Below are 18,550 nucleotides of genomic sequence, written 5' to 3'. Positions count from 1 at the left end.
GTAGGCACAAGGTCCAAAATTTCGAGGGACGCTGCGGTTGCGACCACGAAAATTGTGGAGACAAAGACGGGAACTTTTTCTGCCAGAGCGGTGTGCAGCAACTTTCCACGCTACACTTTAGAGTCAATTCAGCTTGAACTCAGCTTGAATTTCGGTGACTTTTGGCATATATCTGTCGCCATTGTTTGCGTTTCGCTCGGGCTCACTGAGACTCGTTCCTATTTCATCACTGACGCTTACTATGGGCTCTCTTAAGACGCCTTTGGATTATGTTCAAGCAGGCTGGGCTCGGGTCCAGGAAAATTCTCCAGTCTACAAGTTCTTTTTCTCGGATATCGAAATCGTTTCTGCTGAAAATGGCTCGATGGTTGCCCGCCTGCCTGTCTCTGCGCACCTTCTCAATTCCAAAAGCGGCCTGCATGGGTCGGTTTCTGCCACCATTGTCGATTGGGCAGGAGGCATGGCCATCGCAAGCACTGGCATGGAGAAGACCGGAGTCAGCACAGACATCCACGTATCATACGTCTCGACCGCGAAGTTGGGCGATGTCTTGACCATTGAGGGCAAGGTCAGTCGAGTAGGAAAGAATCTGGGCTTCACAACCGTCACGATCCTGAAGGGGGAAGGAGAGAACAAGAGCGTGGTTGCCCATGGCACTCATACCAAGTACATCCTTCGTGATCAGCCACCGAGCCAGAGCTCGTGATCTTATTACCCGGCATCTTCTTTGCATCAGGCAGCAACACTCCTCCATTCTGCTATGATTCACTCGGATGTCGAAGAGCAAATACGTCACACCTACGCTTTAGATCTCAGACGATCAAACATACATTCAGTTCGGTATGAGAATTATGGTGTGGTACAGAGACAGAACTGGTTCGTCCATCATGCAATCAATCGGCCCTTTGAAAGCCATTCTTCCCATACACCTCCAAGTTGCTTTGCCAGGTCTGCCGGCGTGCGGCCTTCACTGTCCACCAGGGTCCTAATGTCTGGCTCATCGTTCCTGTCTTCCTGCTGCAGGCCAAGACCTTGCATCGCTTGGAGAACGATAGAAGGAAACTTCTCCCATTCCAATTGCGAGCCGAGCGCCAGGAGTAACCAGGCTACCTCTTCTTGATCGTATCGGATGGCGACGTGCAGCCCTGAACCATCGATTCCTTCGAAAGTACCACGATATCTCAAGATATCATCGATCTCTTCGTATTCCTCGCCGTCGTCATCTTTCGAGTCTTTGATCATGTGAATTATAGCATCGATATCACCCTCCCGACAGAACTCCAGGTATGCATGTCCTTTGCGTTCTTCAGGATAGGCCCGCATATACGCTTCCTCGGTGGCAGCCGGGAGTATGTCATATTTTTCTTGGAGGCCGCCTTCGCTCCGGAGGGTGACCAGGACCTGTTGCGATCCACTCGGAGAAAGAACGGAGATGTCTTTGTCGCAATTCGGGCATTGTGTGATGGTGTACGACTCTAGAAAGCATTCCCTGGACCATCTGTTAGGGATGTAGTTACTACTAACAATGGGGCAGTGTGTACCAATGATAATGACAGCCGCAAGTCAATTCGACATCATCTGGGACGCTCTCAGTCTGTGCTGGTGCCTTTGTTTCCTCGCTGTCGCTATCTGGCTCGACCTCGATGAGCAGCGGCTCCTGGCAGCTTGCGCAGAGTGGTTCGGCCATTCTCGTAGTCGCCGTGCTGTTAGACAGAAAATATCATGTAACCGACGTTCTGGCTACGCGAATCCTCGAATCAAAAATTGCCAATTGCGGGCAGAACTTTTCTGAAAATTGACAGGGATGTGGCGTGTGTCCACGCGGCGATCACGAAGATTGGGCCGTGGGGCGCCCCCTGCCGCCCCTAGCTTTAGCGCGTGGCCCCTAACGGACATCTCGGGCATGTGTTCTTCCAGCCCTGAACTTCATCTGCGATGCCCCGAGAGAGCCGAGCTTACACAGTATGCGGATCGAAAGTGTCTTGTCTGCCCACGACAAGTTGCAACGCCTTTTCCATCGGTGCACGCAGGCCGCGCCATGAGCCAGTGCAACTATGGAGAAAAGACCTAGCGCCATTGAAGTCACGGAAGGCGAGGGTGGCCGTTCCGAATCCTCTCCCGCCGTCCCCAAACATTCCTCGACGCCGCCTACACTATCTACGCAGCCGCTGACAACTTCTGCTATCATTGACGCTACCCTCAAATTTTTAGCAAACGCGAGCAATGAGACTCTTGGAGCCTGTGCGGTCGGCCTATGCGCTTCGACTTACCTCGTGCTTGGTCGCGTTGGCTTAGTCCTGATCGGCGCAGTCGGGGGCGTCGTTCTTCACGCTACCTGGGAAAGTCAATATGGAGGCCGGTCGCAGGAAGAGAAAGCCGAGCTGGACCAGCGCAGGAAAGAGTTGGGTGTGGAAGTCGCGCAGAGAGTGCTCGACTGGCGGGAGAGGAGGCCACCACGAGATAACGAGAACGATCCCAACGAAGCCAAGATACTCGACTATTCTGACTTCGAGCCTGAGACCAGAGCGTCGCTCATCAACTTCACTGATGCTGTCATGCGAGACTATGTCAGATGGTGGTATAGCCCTCTGCTTCCGAAAGACCAGTCCTTTCCAGCAGCTGCCAGAAATACCTTCACCAGCTTCGTTCTCTCCTTTTCCAATCATCTGTCGCGCAAACGGGCTGCTGAACCCGTCCTCGACTTCTTTGCCAACTCGACCTCCATCATTATCGTGTTCTTGAACGAGCTATCTACCGCCATCAAGGCATCGTCGAATCAGGATGCCGAGACGGCCATCAAGACATACCTCCAGTTCCAACCCGAAAGCAATCTAGCCAATGTTCTGAGCAAGGATCAGCAGGACCGAAAGTTCAACCTCGTGGCGGATGACATCTTGCAAAACTTCCTCGACCCCAAAGCATACAACTGTCCTCTGGTAAAGGCTTTCCTCCGGGAGGTGTTGGCAGGCCTTGTCCTGGAGACCACCGTCGAAATGTGTTCGAAGCCAGAATGGATAAACGGCTGGATTGTGTTTTTATTGGAGCAGGGAGAGCCTGAGATCATGAACGCTATAGATGCCGGGGTGGAAGACATGAGCGAAGCTATGTCCCACACAAAGGAGAACATAGATCCCGGGAAATCACACACTAGACGGGTGAGCAGGGCGGAAGAAGCCATGCAAGAGGCGATGCGTGAAGCCCAACGGCTTAATGAGATGATTGCCGAAGATGAAGCCCGGCGGAAACGTGGTGTGCCTGCTAGCGAACCGGAAGAGACGAGTTCGGTGGCGACAAACGACGTCGGGCTGGCCACACCCACCTCTTCTGATAGTGACCGGAACCGCCAAGCAGAATCGTCACTCGACACATCCTTGGTCTTCGACAACGACGGCAATGCCTATTCGTCGACGAGCCCCAGTCCCACCAAGGAGCAGGCTTCCTTTACGAACTTTGACCAGATGATGGAGACGGTCTCTAATGTTGTGCCGCCCTCGCCTGTGTCGACAGCTCCCGCACCTGTTGAAGTCATGGTGGCGGTTCCATTGACCCTACACAACGCATCTATCACCATCTTGGACCTGGGCGACTTGAACGAAAAATCAACCTTCCGCCAGAGACCCAATAACGAATACCTGCTGCAAATCGAACCAGCGTCGCATCGTTTCCCCGGCTGGATGGTATCACGCAGATATCCCGACTTTGAACCGCTCCACCAGACCCTCACAACGATAGCCCGCATCTCTGGAGTTCCCGAGTTTGGTCAGAAGTATCCGAACCTGCCGACCTGGAGAGGTCAGACAAGTTCCACGCTTAACCAGAGCTTGGAGGCGTACCTGAGGTTTATAGTCAGATATGAGCCACTGGCTGAGACAGAGGCCATGAAGAAGTTCTTGGACAAGGAGACTGGTCTACAGAAAGCGCCTGCGCAGAGCAAGAACGTCCTCGTGCAAGGGGGCGCCGCGCTGGAAAACGTGGGCAAGAACTTCATCAGTGTGCTGGGTCAAGGCGGAAAGAACATCGCTGGCGGCGGCAAGGCTGTACTTGGAGGTGTGCAGGGTGTTTTTGGTGCAGTGGCTACCGGAGTGCAGGGTGCGCCGAAGAGATTGATCCCTACGAGACCTAGCCCTGCGAGAACTCCATCCGGGCAGCCGTCGATCTCTACTCCGAGGTTCAGCCAAGAACTACCCAGGCAAAGCTCTGATAGCATAGAGTCCAGACCATCACAGTTGCCAGCAAGACCAAGCGTTGAAACTCCAAATCAAGAATACGCTCAGTCGCCAATCAGCCAGAATGGTTCAGCACGGCAATCGGAAGAGAGCATTTCAATGCCTCCACTGCCGAGTATGATTTCAGATGACTATCAGCCCTCATCTATATCAAAGCCTGCGACACCGCCACGACCTCGGCAGGACACGATCACTCCGACAACACCTGCACCATCCATGAAGCCGGAGGATGTAGTGTCGGCGCTTGCCACGAACAACGCTGCCAAAAAGGCTCCGTCCCGAAAAGTCAAGAAGGATATCCCCATCTCCGAAGAAGAAACGCGCATCCTGATTGAACTCATTTTCGCCATTCTGACTGAGCTGTACTCAATGGGCGGTGCCTGGTCAATCAGGTTGTCTCTCCTCGGTGCAGCCAAGACGTTTCTTCTACGCCCGAACAATCCACAGCTCGAATCCATCCGCACACTGATCCAGGAAAGTGTCGTGGACGCCAACTTTTCTGATAAAGGATTAGCGACTCACATCAACACACTCCGATACAATACTCTGCCTACGGCGGAAGAAAAAGCGACTTGGCCCAAGGAACTGACGCCAGAGGAGAAAGAAATGCTGCGCATAAAAGCCAGGAGACTGCTTGTTGAACGAGGCATGCCGCAGGCCTTGACAAGCGTCATGGGCGCGGCGGCCAGTGGAGAAGCTCTAGGCAAGGTATTTGACTGTTTACAGGTCGGAAGTGTTGCCCGAGGGTTGATATTCGCGCTTATGTTACAGGCTATCAGGGCCACGACGCAATAGTACGAGGTGATATGTGATGCTTCTAGAAATGAACGGCGTGTGGATTATGACAGGCAACGAGGCAAATGTACAATACAAAGAGCGGCTGGCGCCGCGAGGGTGGTGTTGTGGCCCTGGTCCTTGTGGTCGTGAAAGTGTAGTGGCCCATAGCAATTCAGGAATGCTCGAGGGCCGAAGCGGGGTTGCGTTACGCGCAAGCTGTCGTGTCTTCGCAGGACGAAGGTGTAGAGTCAATGCAATGCCGTCGATAGGAGTCATACGTGTATATGAGGTTACAGGTAGGAAAGGCCTGCTGGCATTCACCTCGCCGGCCGTGCACAGCTTCACTCACATGACACTTTCACGTGACAAGCGCTAATAGAAGCCCACAATTAAGATGCAGCGGGCAACTCTGGGTGGTGCGAATTTTGGCCAATGACGTCGCTCGAGTTTTCTGTTTGCTTTCCGAATGCGGGAGGAATTATTAGCAAAGTAGGAGATAAAATTGTTAACCAGCATGACAACCATCTCAACTTCTCCTCCCCCCCCCCAAAGCCCACCACGTCGTCTACCCATAGCGCTATCCCATCTCCGATTCCCGAAAGATAGGGTCAGTCTGGCTTGCCGTCGCTCTCGGTCGAACCATTCCAAGCCTAGTATCCCTACACCAGTACAGGTCGACGGAAGATGGGGAAGGCCTGAGTCATATCTCTATCTTCCCCCTTCCTCCCTCAAACTTGCCTCACCAGCCGTCGAGGCAGCATCTTCATCTGTTGTGATCTGCCGACACGATGCCGACTGTACATCTGCTCGACTATGTCGCCGGCAATATCCGCTCCCTTGTCAACGCCATTGAGAAGTGTGGATGGGAAGTGGAATGGATTAGAAGCCCCCAGGATGTTGAGAAAGCGGAAGTAAGTTTCCCTGGTTATTTGTACTTGTGCTTCCGGGGACCCGGCAACGGCCGAATATCGATGCTTGGGGAGCCTTTCCTTGTCGTCCAACCTCAACCGCCTGAATCACCAACTCTAAACCATAGGTGCCCCTCTACAGAAAATCATCCTTCCCGGCGTTGGCCACTTCGGCCACTGCCTCAACTCCCTTTCATGTGCTGGCTATCTTCCCGCCATCCAAAAGCACATCACCGCCGGGAAACCTTTCTTCGGCATCTGCGTGGGTCTGCAAGCGCTGTTCTCAGGCTCCGCAGAAGCACCTTCTGTGCCGGGCCTCGGCCTCATCCCAGCGTCGTTGACCCGCTTCTCCGGAAGCAACAAAGATGGATCGAAGAAGTCTGTCCCCTGTATAGGGTGGAACGATGCATCTACTCTCCACCACGACCGCGATCAAGACCATCAGGGTGAGGGGAGAAGTTTCTACGGTTTGAATCCAGGGAGTAAGTACTATTACGTGCATAGCTACTTCGCTCCGTACGTAGCCGGTGAGCTTGAGGAACAAGGCTGGACCGTCGCCACCGCGACGTATGGCGAGGAGTCGTACGTGGGCGCGATCGGCAAGGGAAACATTTTTGCCACACAGTTCCATCCCGAAAAGTCGGGCGCCGCGGGATTGAGAGTCATCAAGGCGTTCCTCGAGGGCAAAATGTGGTCAGATCCCATCCGCGCTTCATTATCTTGCACTGCAACCGCGAGTAACGGGATTCCGCCCAACGACGCAGGCACAAACGGACTCACCCGGCGAATAATCGCCTGCCTTGACGTCCGCACAAATGACCAAGGTGACCTCGTCGTCACAAAAGGAGACCAGTACGATGTTCGGGAGAAGACGGCCGGGTCTCAAGTCCGTAACCTGGGTAAACCAGTCGAGATGGCACAACGCTACTACAACCAGGGAGCCGACGAAGTCACGTTCCTCAACATCACATCCTTCCGGGACTGCCCCATCACCGACCTACCGATGCTCGAGATCCTTCGACGAACGTCCGAGACGGTCTTCGTGCCACTCACAATCGGCGGTGGCATCCGAGACATGGTCGACCCAGCCACGGGGAAGACCGTATCAGCACTGGACGTGGCGAAGTTGTACTTCGCCTCGGGGGCAGACAAAGTCAGCATAGGGAGCGACGCAGTCCTTGCAGCTGAAGAATATTATTCCGCGGGCGGCAACCTCTCAGGCAGGACGAGTATAGAGACCATCTCAGCGGCGTACGGTGCTCAGGCCGTGGTCGTCAGCGTCGACCCGAAGAGGGTCTTCGTCTCGTCACAGTCCGAAACCGCCCACCATACCATCAAGACGGACGAACCGGACGCTCAAGGCAGGGGACACGTCTGGTACGCATGCACGATCCGAGGCGGTCGCGAGACCCGCGACCTCGACGTCGTGCAGCTCGTCAAGGCTGTTGAGGCAATGGGCGCGGGCGAGATCCTGCTCAACGCCATCGACCGAGATGGCTCGAATCGCGGGTATGACCTTGAGTTGATCGATATGGTCAAGAGCGCAGTGACCATTCCGGTAATTGCCTCCTCCGGGGCCGGAAATCCGGTCCATTTCGACGAGGTGTTTAGGAAGACGAAGGTCGACGCGGCGTTGGGAGCCGGAATGGTAAGTGCCTGCTCGATTGTGTAACTTATTGGGTTCACACTAGCTGACAACGTTTTCTCGCGCATAGTTCCACCGCGGCGAATACACAGTCATGCAGGTCAAAGAACACCTCGGGCAGGCCGGGCTGTTGGTCCGCCCATTTGAAGAGTTCGACGACGGACGGTAAAGGTCGAAGGTCGAAGCCGGGGGCGAAGGCGAGGTCCGAGGAATAAGTGGTGAGCCAGATATGCCCAGGGGTTCCCGCCCGGGGCAGAACGTACAGTATCGAAGAACGGTACTACCGTACCGTCCTCTGTCAATCTCCAAGGCGCACCTGCTTCTGCTTCAGTGCTGAGCACTGTGCCACAATCAGAGATGGGGTCAATCTGATAGGTGGGTCAATGTGATAGATGCGATCAATGTGATAGATGCGATCAATGTGATAGATGCGATCAATGTGATAGATGCGATCAATGTGATAGATGCGATCAATGTGATAGATGCGGACAACGCGAGAAATACTTCCAATGTGAGAGATGCATTCCACGTACAGCCTCAACTAAACCCGTCTGAAGCATCTTTGTTTGTTCCCCTCTCCCCATAACCACTTGGTTGCTGCAAGTAGACATGGGACAAGTTATGCGCGGGAAGTGCTATGAAGACAGACCGGGCTGGGGAAGATAGGAGGGGGCAGGAGAAGACAGGAGCGGTAGAAGTTACTTGAAGAAGCTGTGACTGATTCGCTCCCTCGGGACAGCTACATGCTGTAGTTGACCCGATATCCATGTATGCATGTCGTGCAAGAAATCTACCTTGGAGTGAGGGCCATGTGGGTGTTCTTAGAGCTCCACTGCACCGGCCCCATTGCGTCCTGAACTCAACACTCCGGATGACTTTGTGTGAGTCCGGATGAGTCCGTGTGATCTGGACATATTGGTAGTAAGTGAAAAGCAGCAATACATCGACTTCTCCACCAACAGCACCACCACCACTGCGATGCTCTTTGCGATCGCGCATCTTTCATCTCCTTGCCTGTTATTCCACGGGGTATGTAACAGCTGTACTCAAGCTTGCTTTTAGACCTTCCTAGCCTTCAATGGCTGGTAGCGTTGTCATCATTACTCGTAAACTCGTGTCCGCAGTTGTCTGCCAGCCTCCTGTGTCCTTCGGTGGTTGGCGATTGACGCCCTCAAACCAAAAGAAAGGGTTCTCCCAACTGCTCGTGTATGGTAGAGAAGGTTCCCTGGACATACCGGATGCGCACCCCATACCTCCCGACCATAGAGGAAGGCTGCCAATGCTTGCGTCGTAACGTGGTCACCATGAGGCTGTCAATGCAAAGGTATTTGCCATTGCAGGTCAAGCTAGACAGTATCTCTCTCGACAGTCATGCTCACATGCGCTTTGCGCTTGAGCCACAACTCAGCGCAGGGCATGAAGGAGTAAGGTTGAGCCCACACGACCTGCTTCTGCCTCTCAACGCGGGAACTCAAGACTCTTTCTTCTGATTGCGGAAAGCACGAGATCCGGGGTCTTGAGCCATGGCAGTGAGGACGTCGAGCATATTCTCCCGGGTGTCCCGTGTTAGTTGATCGACGTCGGCAGGAGTAAGACCCTTTGTGGGAATCGGATCAAGCACTGTCTCGACGGTCAGCCCCTCGACCCGGTTAAAAAGATCATCGTCCCGGGGACGCATCCTACCTTTGACTCGTATGGTGCCGGCATTAAACCTCTTCAATTTCGGACTCAACACTGCACTATAATTCTCGGCTACGACGGGCACGATATCCACGCCTCCCTGAACCGCAAGATGGAACGCTCCCTTCTTGAACGGCAGTAGCATCGGCTCCAGAGAGTAACTCCTTGTCCCCTCGGGGAAGATGACCACGCTCTGTCTCTTCTCCTTCATAGCTTTTGCGGCGCCTTCGAAGGCTTTCATGGCGGCGGATCTGTCCACACGGTCGATAAAGATAGTGCCGCTGAGCGTCATAAACCAGCCCAAGAAGGGGATGTTTCGCAGGCTCTTTTTCGCAGTGACGGAGCAGTTCTTGGGCCAGATCCAGCCGAGGAGGAGGACGTCGAGTTCTGTCTGGTGGTTCACTATGAAAACCGCTGGGCGGGTGCTGTTCAAGATCTGTTCTCCGTTGTCCAGGATCTCAAATCGTACGCCCAGGGTGTAGGTGCACAGATTCTTGAAGGCTTTGGCGGTAGTCCACTGCCCGTAGGTAAAGTGCAACCCAAAGAGCCTCAGGATAGCAGATGCGATGGTACCGTAGGCGGCGCAAGCGATGAGGCTTAGGTACGCAGCCATGGTACGGGCTAAGAAACCAAGAATCGGAGGCGCGCCGGGGAGGTAGGTATGCAGGGCGAAGAAGGAGAGCATGATGAAGACGTAGAAGGAGAAAAAGTAGACGGTCCAGCGCAGGAGGAAGAACATGGCGGTGAAAAGTGGTAATCGTTAGTCAGAGGATCGAGGAAGACGGGAACGAATATAGCCGGCTCGAACTGCTAAAGATGAGTCAAGGAGAAATGAACTCGAGGTCGACGACATGCGTGCAACAAGCTCGAAGCGAACAGTGTGACATGCAAAGAGTGGTCACAAGGCACAAGCACGAATTTCTTCTGAGCAGCTGGAGACGCAGAAACCCCACGTAATTTTTGGTGGGCGGAAGGACGCAGCCTTGTTGGAGTCGTCAACCTCGGCGCTGACGTCATGTTGAATGGATTTAGATTCCGACGAGGCTGAGGATGTCTTCCACCAGCCTGAATCTAATTAGCCGAGCCTGTTCTATGCCATCCCATGCTATGCTGGTAGCTATTTTCTTCGTTGCGGAGTTCCATGTTCGTTAAAATGTCCTGTTGCTTCTCATAAACTGTTCATGCTCTGCCGGGTCGTAAGCCAGTGTCTTCTTGTCATGACTGGTGGTCTCAATGCGACGCATCAGTCCTCCACCATGCGGAAGAAGTAAATGTATGCAAACTTCTTCATCTCATCCACGTCCACCGCCTTGACCACTTTCTCATCATTAAACAGCACCCAGTGCTTGTCTTTGTCCGTTCCGGGAATGGCTCGTCGAATGAACGCCACATAATGTCCGGCGTGGATGCTTGACCCTTTGTGGCATACAATGCTCTGAAGTTCGAACTTCGCAGGGAGTTGTTCGCTTCCGGGAAGCGTCTTAGATTCCTTCGCAGCAGTTGGTGCGTCTTCACCAAAATCGCCTTGATCATCGGGATGGCTAAACACCCAATCTAGAGCTCGGTTGACGTCGCCATTGCACTCTCGCAATGCTTTTCGTGCCTGCGGTGCACCGATACCCATATCCCCAAGCTGCGCAATCTTGTCAGCATCATCTGCTGAGCCACCGCCCGCCCCGCCACCGAGATCCAGAGGCTGATCGATGTCTGGGTCGTCCATATGCGAGAAGAGCCAATTCATAGCAGCCTCTGCATCGGCATTGCCAGTCGCATGGAGCGCCTTTTCGCATCGGTTTCGAGGGAAGCCCATAGATTCAAGTTGGCCGAGAGCTTCTGCGTTGGGGGTAAAGGCTGCAGCCGACGAACTAGAGCCACCAACGTCTGCGTCTTCTGGCAGCTCCTCCTCAGTTGGCTGCAGACCTGAGGACTTGTAGGCACTCAGATCGAACGCCTCATCCGTTACCTGAACAGGGATATCGAGTTTTGTCGGTACCCAGTTGATGATCTCAAAGCGAAGAGGATTGATCGCCAAGTTCTTCGGGAAGGTTTTGAACTTTGAGGTCTTGGTGAATCCAGCCTTGGACCCGCAAGCAGGACAGGTCAACTCCACAGCAGTCGTCGCAGTGAAGACGTCCAGACACTCTTTCAGCGATATTGGTTCAAACTCGGACCCTTTTGGCTCATCTGCTGCACCGCTTTGGCCGTTAACAGCCTGCCTTCTCCGCACGGGCACAGGAATCGAGATGTTGTCCTGTTCATCCGTTCGGTACCGGACGCGCTTACAATTCGAGCACTGCAAGCGCTGCTCCATGACGAAGCGAAAAGATTGCACTGGGTCTTGCGAAGATTGGGAGTTGTTGGATATGCTGATATGTTTGAAGAGGTGGAGCAGAAATTCGAACGCGTCTTGTTGTCTCATGGTCGAGAACTCTTCATGGTTCCGTCCGATGAGATGCTTGAACATTGCAGGTGAAAGACCTTTCTGATGGGGCACTTCTGGATCATCCGGCGAGACATGCGTGTTGGTCTCTGGCCGTGAATATCGACCAGAGAGCACACCATCAGCAAGCTTACGCAGCTGGGTCTCCAGGTCTTCCGCTGGTACTTGAGTGGTCGGTGGAGGTTCGTCAGGGCGATAGTATCGGATTTGAAAATCGGGCAACGAGAAGAGACATTGAACGGCACTGTTGAGGTAGCAGCTATTCCCGATGTTCTTCAGGCCTGTAAAGCCCTGGCCGAACAGAGGGGACAGCTCCTTGCCGTCTTCTGTGGTCATTGAAAAATCCCATTTCAAGTTCTGCTCAACTTGCATCTCCATTAGACTCTTTTCGGTCTTCTCACGTTCTGCAATACTGATGCCCCAATGGGCGAGATGTTTGGCCAGTTCTGTGTCCACCCGTTCTTCGTTGCACTGGTAGCAGTAGACGTCGGCATTACCTTCCGGAGTGATGGAACCAAGCTTGACAGCGACAGCGTGTCCGCTCTCTGTCGCGTGAGCCAGTCCGTGAGAATTGCCGCCGACGCCACCGAATTGCGCTCTGCCGCAGCCTAGATTTCCACACTCTAAGCAGAGCCAGAGGTTCTCTTTTAGCTCACACCTGGAGCATGAACCCAGGTTTTGTGACTCAATCTGTCTGCCCGCCTCTTGCTGGAGGCACAGGGTATGTTCGCAGGGTGTAAACTCTTGCTCCCACGCTTTGACTTCTTCTGATTTGGCGAACGTCATGGCTTTCATGACCCCGTTGACAACTGCAGGCAGGTTTCCTAATGACCGGTCCACATCTTGAATACCACACGCATGGCATTTGACTCTGGTCGTTGTATCGTACTTGTCCTCCTCCGTTTCGGCAGCGATTGCAAGTTTGGTCAGCTTCGGAGGAGGCTCATCACGCTGGACGTGTTTCTGGGTTCGCTTGATGTTCAGCACCAGAGGGTGGCTCGTCAGAGAGTAGTGAAGGAGAGAGTGGTTGCGGTCGCCAGCACAACCTCCGTTGAAGCAGCTTAGACAGACGTCAAGGCCAGCTTCATCGTCTATAGAATCAAAACACTGCGTACAGTCTTCACGGTAGACACTCTGGTTGGGTCTCGGAGGACGAAGGTCCTGGGACTGGGCGTGTGGACACGCCATGACGAGACTGAAGGAGCTAAAAACGTGGGTTGAGAAGGTGAGAAGCAACGGGAGAGGTAAGAAAGGCGACAATGTGAAGAAAGGCTTGAAGACTTTAGTAATGGGCACGAGGGCAAGAGTATCCCCGCCGCATGAGACAAGGCTTGGGAAGGCTAGCTGTGCCACTGGCAAGGCTGACGTAGAACACTGCAATTTGGTTGGTTGATGTCTGCAGCTCATTAACGCCGTAAACTCCTGGCTTAGGCTTAGCCTGGACCCCTCAACTCCCGCCTGTTTCGGGCTAACATCACTAACAATCCTACTTGTCGTTTACAGAGGTCGTCGCTTCAGTCCACAACGGGTTCAGGTCATGCAGAACGTCGTTGCGTAGCGCCGTCACGTTCGCAACTTCAGGACCCTGCAATGGCCACGGTCGCACTCCCTCATATGGACCCGGTGTCCTGTTCGGTCATTTTCTGATCATCTTTGGCCCATTACTCGAGCGCCGAGGGCACGACACTCAGCATGGCTCTATTACAGAATGAAGAGTGAGTGAATTGGCTTGACTGCCGAAGAAGATCCCGCAGTCAACCGACCGATCTGAAGGGAGGGATTTCCGCTAACCTCCACCACAGCTTTGCTATATGGTATCTACGGACGTCTTATTTGGCCAGCGCCAAGGACGGGATCGCTGAGCGACTGATCAACGTCAACTCATCAATCCTTAACACACCTGGGTTTCGTGCAGCTGGCTGGTCCGCTGACCCCATACAGCGGACTTATTCTCCTCCCATTCCGACATCTGTCAACACCAACTATTTCAAGGAAGGTGCGGACCTTCAGCAGCTGAACTCACTTGATGCCGAAGAGGATGAAGGTGGCCTCGTTACTGGCAGAACTAGCAATGATACGATCGGGCCCGCACTCCATATGAGGCGGCGGAGAAGGAGAGAACAGGTGGAGGACGACGACAGTAGCGATTTAACTGATGAGTCGGAAGATGAAGGCGATGGTGGCCAACGCACTATCCAGCAAATCCGGTTTGCAAAGATGCCTGCTCGCAACCGTGCAGACTCATCCCCAATCCACGGTACCGATGGAGACGGTGGAACAACCTCGCCGAACAAACCAGCAATCGACAACAGGCGCAGGACCGGTTCGCTTGGTGCCGTTGAAGCTGTCAAAGCCCGCGCCAGGCGTGACACTACAACGAGCAGTGAAATGTCTTCGGAGAACGAAGTCGATCCAGCATATTTCCAACGCCGTCAACTGACCGCGGGTCGAACCTCCAAATCTGCTCCGCTTCCTGGCGAAGACCCCATCGGTGTAGGTGCACAAGCTGGTCAGCACGTAGGCCTCCAGGACGACTCCGATGCCGAATCGGTCGGATCTGCCATGTCTTCCGAGTTAGGGGACACCATGGACTCGGCATCTCTGCTCAACACTTTAGGTGACCCGAATCTGAGTTCTACACCGTTGGGCAGTTTAACGAGTTCGGCACCTCGCTCAGTTCAGCCCGGATCGCCTAGAAGACAGAGGACAATGTCAATATTGCATGAGCTACCGCCGCCACGGCCCATAAGCATGGTCCAGCCTAAAAGTCTACTTTCAGCGGCTCTTGGCGCACAGAAAAAAGGCCCCAGCAACCCTTTGCAAGCGTTCGCTGGGCTCTCTGGAAAGGGGACTCCAAATCCTCTGTGGATCAAGATATACGCCCCGTTCTCGGAGGATCCCGAGGAGCCATTTGAAATGCCGCTGGCTCGGACATCCAAAGATGGCAATCCTATCATAGTTGCGGAAGCGATTGGCCATGCTCTTTGGAGGTACCAGGAGGAAGGGTTGAAACCAGCGCTCACTCCGGAACAACTCGATGTCAATAAGTGGACGCTGCGAATGGTGGAAGACGGAGAGGTCGACGAAGACTTCCCTCCGCTTGTCCGTACCAGGCCCGTGACGGATTTTACTGACAATAACAATCGAGCGGGTAGAGGCAGGAGCAGGGGCCGGCCTTTTGATGAGTTTGGTCTTGTCGAGGCATCCGCTTCTCAATACGAAGCTAACAAGAAGGAGACACCTCAACTCAGACCTCTCGAACAGACAGAAGCTGGCCCCGTCATCACAGTCGAAGGGCAGGCTCCACAGCCCCCAATAGAGCGTCCTGGCACTCCCAAAGGAGGAGTGTCACGAACTAATATCCTCCTTGCTGGACAACCTTTCACCACCGCTCTCACCAATGCTTCCTTGACCCCTGCAGATCTTCCTGCGCCCGCGGCGCCGCAGGCCACCCCTCGCATGGGCTCCACGAAACCCCTAAAGGTCCGATACCTCAACCACGATATGACGGCGCAGACAATGATGATAGAGACATCAACCGACAGCTACATCGCTGAAATCTTGGACCATGTGTGCAAGAGATGGAACCTTGAGAAGGCGGGCTTTGTGCTCAAGGTGGCTGGCACTAACACCGTGGCGCCGCTGGACCGAACGGTGGAAGCTTTGGGCGTGCGATCTGAGTTGGACCTCGTCCGGCGGCGGTTCGGAGCCGGAGTCACATTGACGGGATCACCTGGAAGCTCCTCACCCAATGCGCCCCTGTTGCTGGATATTCAGGGCCCGACAAAGAAGAACAAGAGGGGACAACCTATGCAAGCTTCGTCGTTGAAGGCAGACATGCTGTCGAGCGCAAGCAATTTCAAAAAGTATTACGTGACGAGGAAACAGTTAGGAGGTTTTGCACAGGGAAGTCAAAGAGTGTTGGTGTTTGACGGCGACATAGTCCATGTCATGCCGGCAGACAACAGCTCCAACGCCAAATTCAGCTCGATTGCATTCAACGACATCTTGAAGTGCAAGGTCAGCTCCAAACATCCGAAGCTGGTTCGAATCGTGGTCCGAAGAGTTAACGAGTCCAAACGATACGATTTCGAGGCGCGGACAGCAGGTGAAGCGCAGGAGATCGTAGATGAAGTGACCCGTGAGATGAAGTTGGCACGAGGGTGAAAGTGGTCCGATGTTTACCTCAGCGCCGGTGAGCTCTGCGTCGGAGTATCCGCTTTTACATAGTACGGCCTGGTGCCGCGGCAGATATCATATCGTCGAAGCCAGCGGTCAGACTCCGTACTCCGCGTTCCTCTTCCCAGCCAGTCGGCTGGGTCCCTCTGACCTCGTTGGCGGGGTCAAGATGGCTTAATCCGTGACATATGTGGCTTGAAAAGAGGAGTGGAGGTGCACAGACTGGAGGGCCAACAGGCGGCCTGGGGTACCACAGTGGTCATTGCTGGCTCTATCCTCTGGATTAGGCTTGTCTTATGGTAATGGTTCGTGAAGAGTGTCACCAGTGTAATGCAAGAGAACCGGGCACGCTTTGCTGGCCAGCTTCCCCGCGTCTCGAGCCTGCGTTCTCGTCTGTGTGCGAACAGCATAGGCACCGTACGAGTAGGAGGGGAAGATCTTGTCTGCTCGCCACGCATATCTTGATCGCGGACTGTAACCCTGCTAGCACCGACGCAACTGCCCGCTCGTCACTGGTGCCCCTCGTCGCCAATAATATCACTAACAAGCCTACAGCTCGGCCTCTTAGTACTCGTAGCAGTTGGGAGCAAGCGTCGTAGAGTTCAAAGATCCCGCCTCAACTTGCTTCGAGCTGCAGCTCTCATCTTCAACCTGTATTTCTCTGTGATACAAACCTAGCTGCTTATGCTGTGCTCTCCCTCACTTGTTCACCCAACTCACCGGTTGCACGATAGCTGATATCTTCCTCTGGACTGGCTTTAGTGGTATTGCGTCTCGATTGGAGCTTATCGGCCTGCATTGCAGCTTCCCAGCGGCCAGCCGTTACCCGACCGAATTATCGACGGCCTGCGTCGATAGATCCTTGATTTGGCTGTCGCAATTGCTGCTACCCCTCCCCACCTGCTCTCAGGTCGGCCTCACTCCATTCCACGTTCCACGTTGTGACTCGGTAGGCAGTCCTGACGGGCCTCGAAGCTCCTTTTGAAATCACCTATTGTTAGCATTCCATTCTCGGGGAACCGTGCGCTCCCCTACGTCAGCCAAATGCCGACCTTTGGAGGCCTGCTCAAGAAAAAGAAGACCAAAGAGTCTGACGACAAGCCCGCTCACCAAAGCGGCGGCAATTATCAGCCGATTCAATACAAATCTTCGCACAAGACTGACACGTCGTCACCGTCATCAAAGGCCACTGGCACCTCCGATGCTCCCACCCAGTCAACTGCAGCCACCACTACCGTGACCACCACCTCTACCCCCGACCCCCATGCCAAAACAACTGAGAGCAACGGCGGAGTGAACATGAACTCCGCACCTGTTGTCAGTCCTTCGGGGGGCGTGGTGGACTCCAAAGCGGTGCAAAGACAGACCAAGGGCAAATATACACTCACAGACTTTACCATTCAGAGGACATTGGGTACCGGTAGCTTCGGGCGGGTGCATCTCGTGCAGTCAAAGCATAATCAACGCTACTATGCTATCAAGGTCTTGAAGAAGGCCCAGGTGGTCAAGATGAAGCAGATCGAGCACACCAATGACGAAAGACGCATGCTGCAGCGAGTCAAGCACCCTTTCCTAATCACTCTGTGGGGAACGTTCCAAGATTCCAGGAATCTATATATGGTCATGGACTTTATTGAAGGTGGTGAGCTGTTCAGTCTCCTTCGGAAGTCGCAGGTAATGCCGCACCCTGACCCCTGCCAGACCACCACTGGTACTGACCTTTGAAGCGCTTCCCGAACCCTGTCGCCAAGTTCTACGCCGCCGAAGTCACCCTAGCACTCGAATATCTGCATGGTCAAAATATAATATACCGAGACCTCAAACCTGAAAACTTGCTGCTCGACCGGCATGGCCACGTCAAGATCACGGACTTCGGTTTCGCGAAAGATGTACCTGATATCACCTGGACTCTTTGCGGTACTCCAGATTACCTCGCTCCGGAAGTGGTAGCCTCAAAAGGTTATAACAAGTCAGTTGACTGGTGAGATACTCGTGTCCCTATCCTCCTTGGGAGATACTGAGGCAATTAGGTGGTCTCTCGGTATTTTGATCTTCGAAATGCTGTGTGGTTTTACCCCATTCTGGGACGGCGGCTCTCCCGTCAAGATCTACGAGAACATCCTGAAAGGCCGAGTCAAGTATCCTCCGTACATTCACGCGGATGCTCAAGATCTCCTGGTTCAACTCATCACAAATGACCTGACCAAGAGGTTGGGCAACTTGCATGGCGGTCCGTCCGATATCAAGAACCATGCATGGTTCGCAGAAGTCACATGGGAGAGGCTGCTCAAGAAAGACATCGATGCGCCCTACGTACCTCCAGTGAAGGGTGGCGCTGGCGACGCTAGTCAGTTCGACAAGTATCCTGAAGAAACAGAGGAATATGGCAAGAAAGGAGAGGACCCGTATGGTACCCATGAGTTGGCCCTGAATGCCGAAGCTGACCTGTTTTACAGATTCGGCCATTTCTTTGTGGACTTCTGATCGCAATGTGTCGAGGACAGACTACTCACCGAGTGGTGACCGATGCGACCGAACCGGGAAGGCTGAACAAACGAATGCGTACCGCCAATCGGGTATTGATGAGTATATGTATTGAGTGCTACGCAACGAACAGACAAAAAGGGGCTTGGATTCGGGTTCTCCTCCCGTGAGAGCAGTTTTGGTTTTTTCTGCCGCGAGGTTCACGACAGCG

General features: G+C 53.9%; 8 protein-coding genes across 8 annotated transcripts; 5 read left to right on the top strand and 3 right to left on the bottom strand.

Moving 5' to 3' along the window:
* Positions 1-241: 241 nt before the first annotated feature.
* On the top strand, positions 242-706 carry A1O7_00564 (uncharacterized protein; the record flags this gene model as incomplete). Its single annotated transcript, XM_007754605.1, has 1 exon — positions 242-706. One exon carries the CDS (start codon positions 242-244, stop codon positions 704-706), a length of 465 nt encoding a protein of 154 aa, XP_007752795.1.
* A 179-nt stretch (positions 707-885) lies between these two features.
* Positions 886-1,687, bottom strand: A1O7_00563 (uncharacterized protein; the record flags this gene model as incomplete). The annotated part of the gene is made up of 2 exons (XM_007754604.1): positions 886-1,489; positions 1,542-1,687. The coding sequence occupies 2 exons, from the start codon at positions 1,685-1,687 to the stop codon at positions 886-888; spliced, it is 750 nt and encodes a 249-aa protein (XP_007752794.1).
* A 367-nt stretch (positions 1,688-2,054) lies between these two features.
* Positions 2,055-5,021, top strand: A1O7_00562 (uncharacterized protein; the record flags this gene model as incomplete). Its single annotated transcript, XM_007754603.1, has 1 exon — positions 2,055-5,021. The coding sequence occupies one exon, from the start codon at positions 2,055-2,057 to the stop codon at positions 5,019-5,021; it is 2,967 nt and encodes a 988-aa protein (XP_007752793.1).
* A 770-nt stretch (positions 5,022-5,791) lies between these two features.
* A1O7_00561 (imidazole glycerol phosphate synthase hisHF) lies at positions 5,792-7,725 on the top strand (the record flags this gene model as incomplete). Its single annotated transcript, XM_007754602.1, has 3 exons — positions 5,792-5,914; positions 6,054-7,559; positions 7,627-7,725. The coding sequence occupies 3 exons, from the start codon at positions 5,792-5,794 to the stop codon at positions 7,723-7,725; spliced, it is 1,728 nt and encodes a 575-aa protein (XP_007752792.1).
* A 1,302-nt stretch (positions 7,726-9,027) lies between these two features.
* On the bottom strand, positions 9,028-9,975 carry A1O7_00560 (1-acyl-sn-glycerol-3-phosphate acyltransferase; the record flags this gene model as incomplete). Its single annotated transcript, XM_007754601.1, has 1 exon — positions 9,028-9,975. One exon carries the CDS (start codon positions 9,973-9,975, stop codon positions 9,028-9,030), a length of 948 nt encoding a protein of 315 aa, XP_007752791.1.
* Positions 9,976-10,479: 504 nt separating this feature from the next.
* Positions 10,480-12,864, bottom strand: A1O7_00559 (ubiquitin thiolesterase; the record flags this gene model as incomplete). The annotated part of the gene is made up of 1 exon (XM_007754600.1): positions 10,480-12,864. The coding sequence occupies one exon, from the start codon at positions 12,862-12,864 to the stop codon at positions 10,480-10,482; it is 2,385 nt and encodes a 794-aa protein (XP_007752790.1).
* Positions 12,865-13,368: 504 nt separating this feature from the next.
* Positions 13,369-15,843, top strand: A1O7_00558 (uncharacterized protein; the record flags this gene model as incomplete). The annotated part of the gene is made up of 2 exons (XM_007754599.1): positions 13,369-13,391; positions 13,479-15,843. The coding sequence occupies 2 exons, from the start codon at positions 13,369-13,371 to the stop codon at positions 15,841-15,843; spliced, it is 2,388 nt and encodes a 795-aa protein (XP_007752789.1).
* A 1,056-nt stretch (positions 15,844-16,899) lies between these two features.
* Positions 16,900-18,339, top strand: A1O7_00557 (AGC/PKA protein kinase; the record flags this gene model as incomplete). Its single annotated transcript, XM_007754598.1, has 3 exons — positions 16,900-17,529; positions 17,583-17,836; positions 17,886-18,339. 3 exons carry the CDS (start codon positions 16,900-16,902, stop codon positions 18,337-18,339), a joined length of 1,338 nt encoding a protein of 445 aa, XP_007752788.1.
* Positions 18,340-18,550: the final 211 nt, after the last annotated feature.

This window comes from Cladophialophora yegresii, assembly GCF_000585515.1.
Source record: "Cladophialophora yegresii CBS 114405 chromosome Unknown aczIN-supercont1.1, whole genome shotgun sequence".
Lineage (NCBI taxonomy): Eukaryota > Fungi > Ascomycota > Eurotiomycetes > Chaetothyriales > Herpotrichiellaceae > Cladophialophora > Cladophialophora yegresii.
The sequence above is the reverse complement of the archived record's forward strand: the minus strand, read 5'-3'. Positions and strand labels throughout refer to the sequence as shown.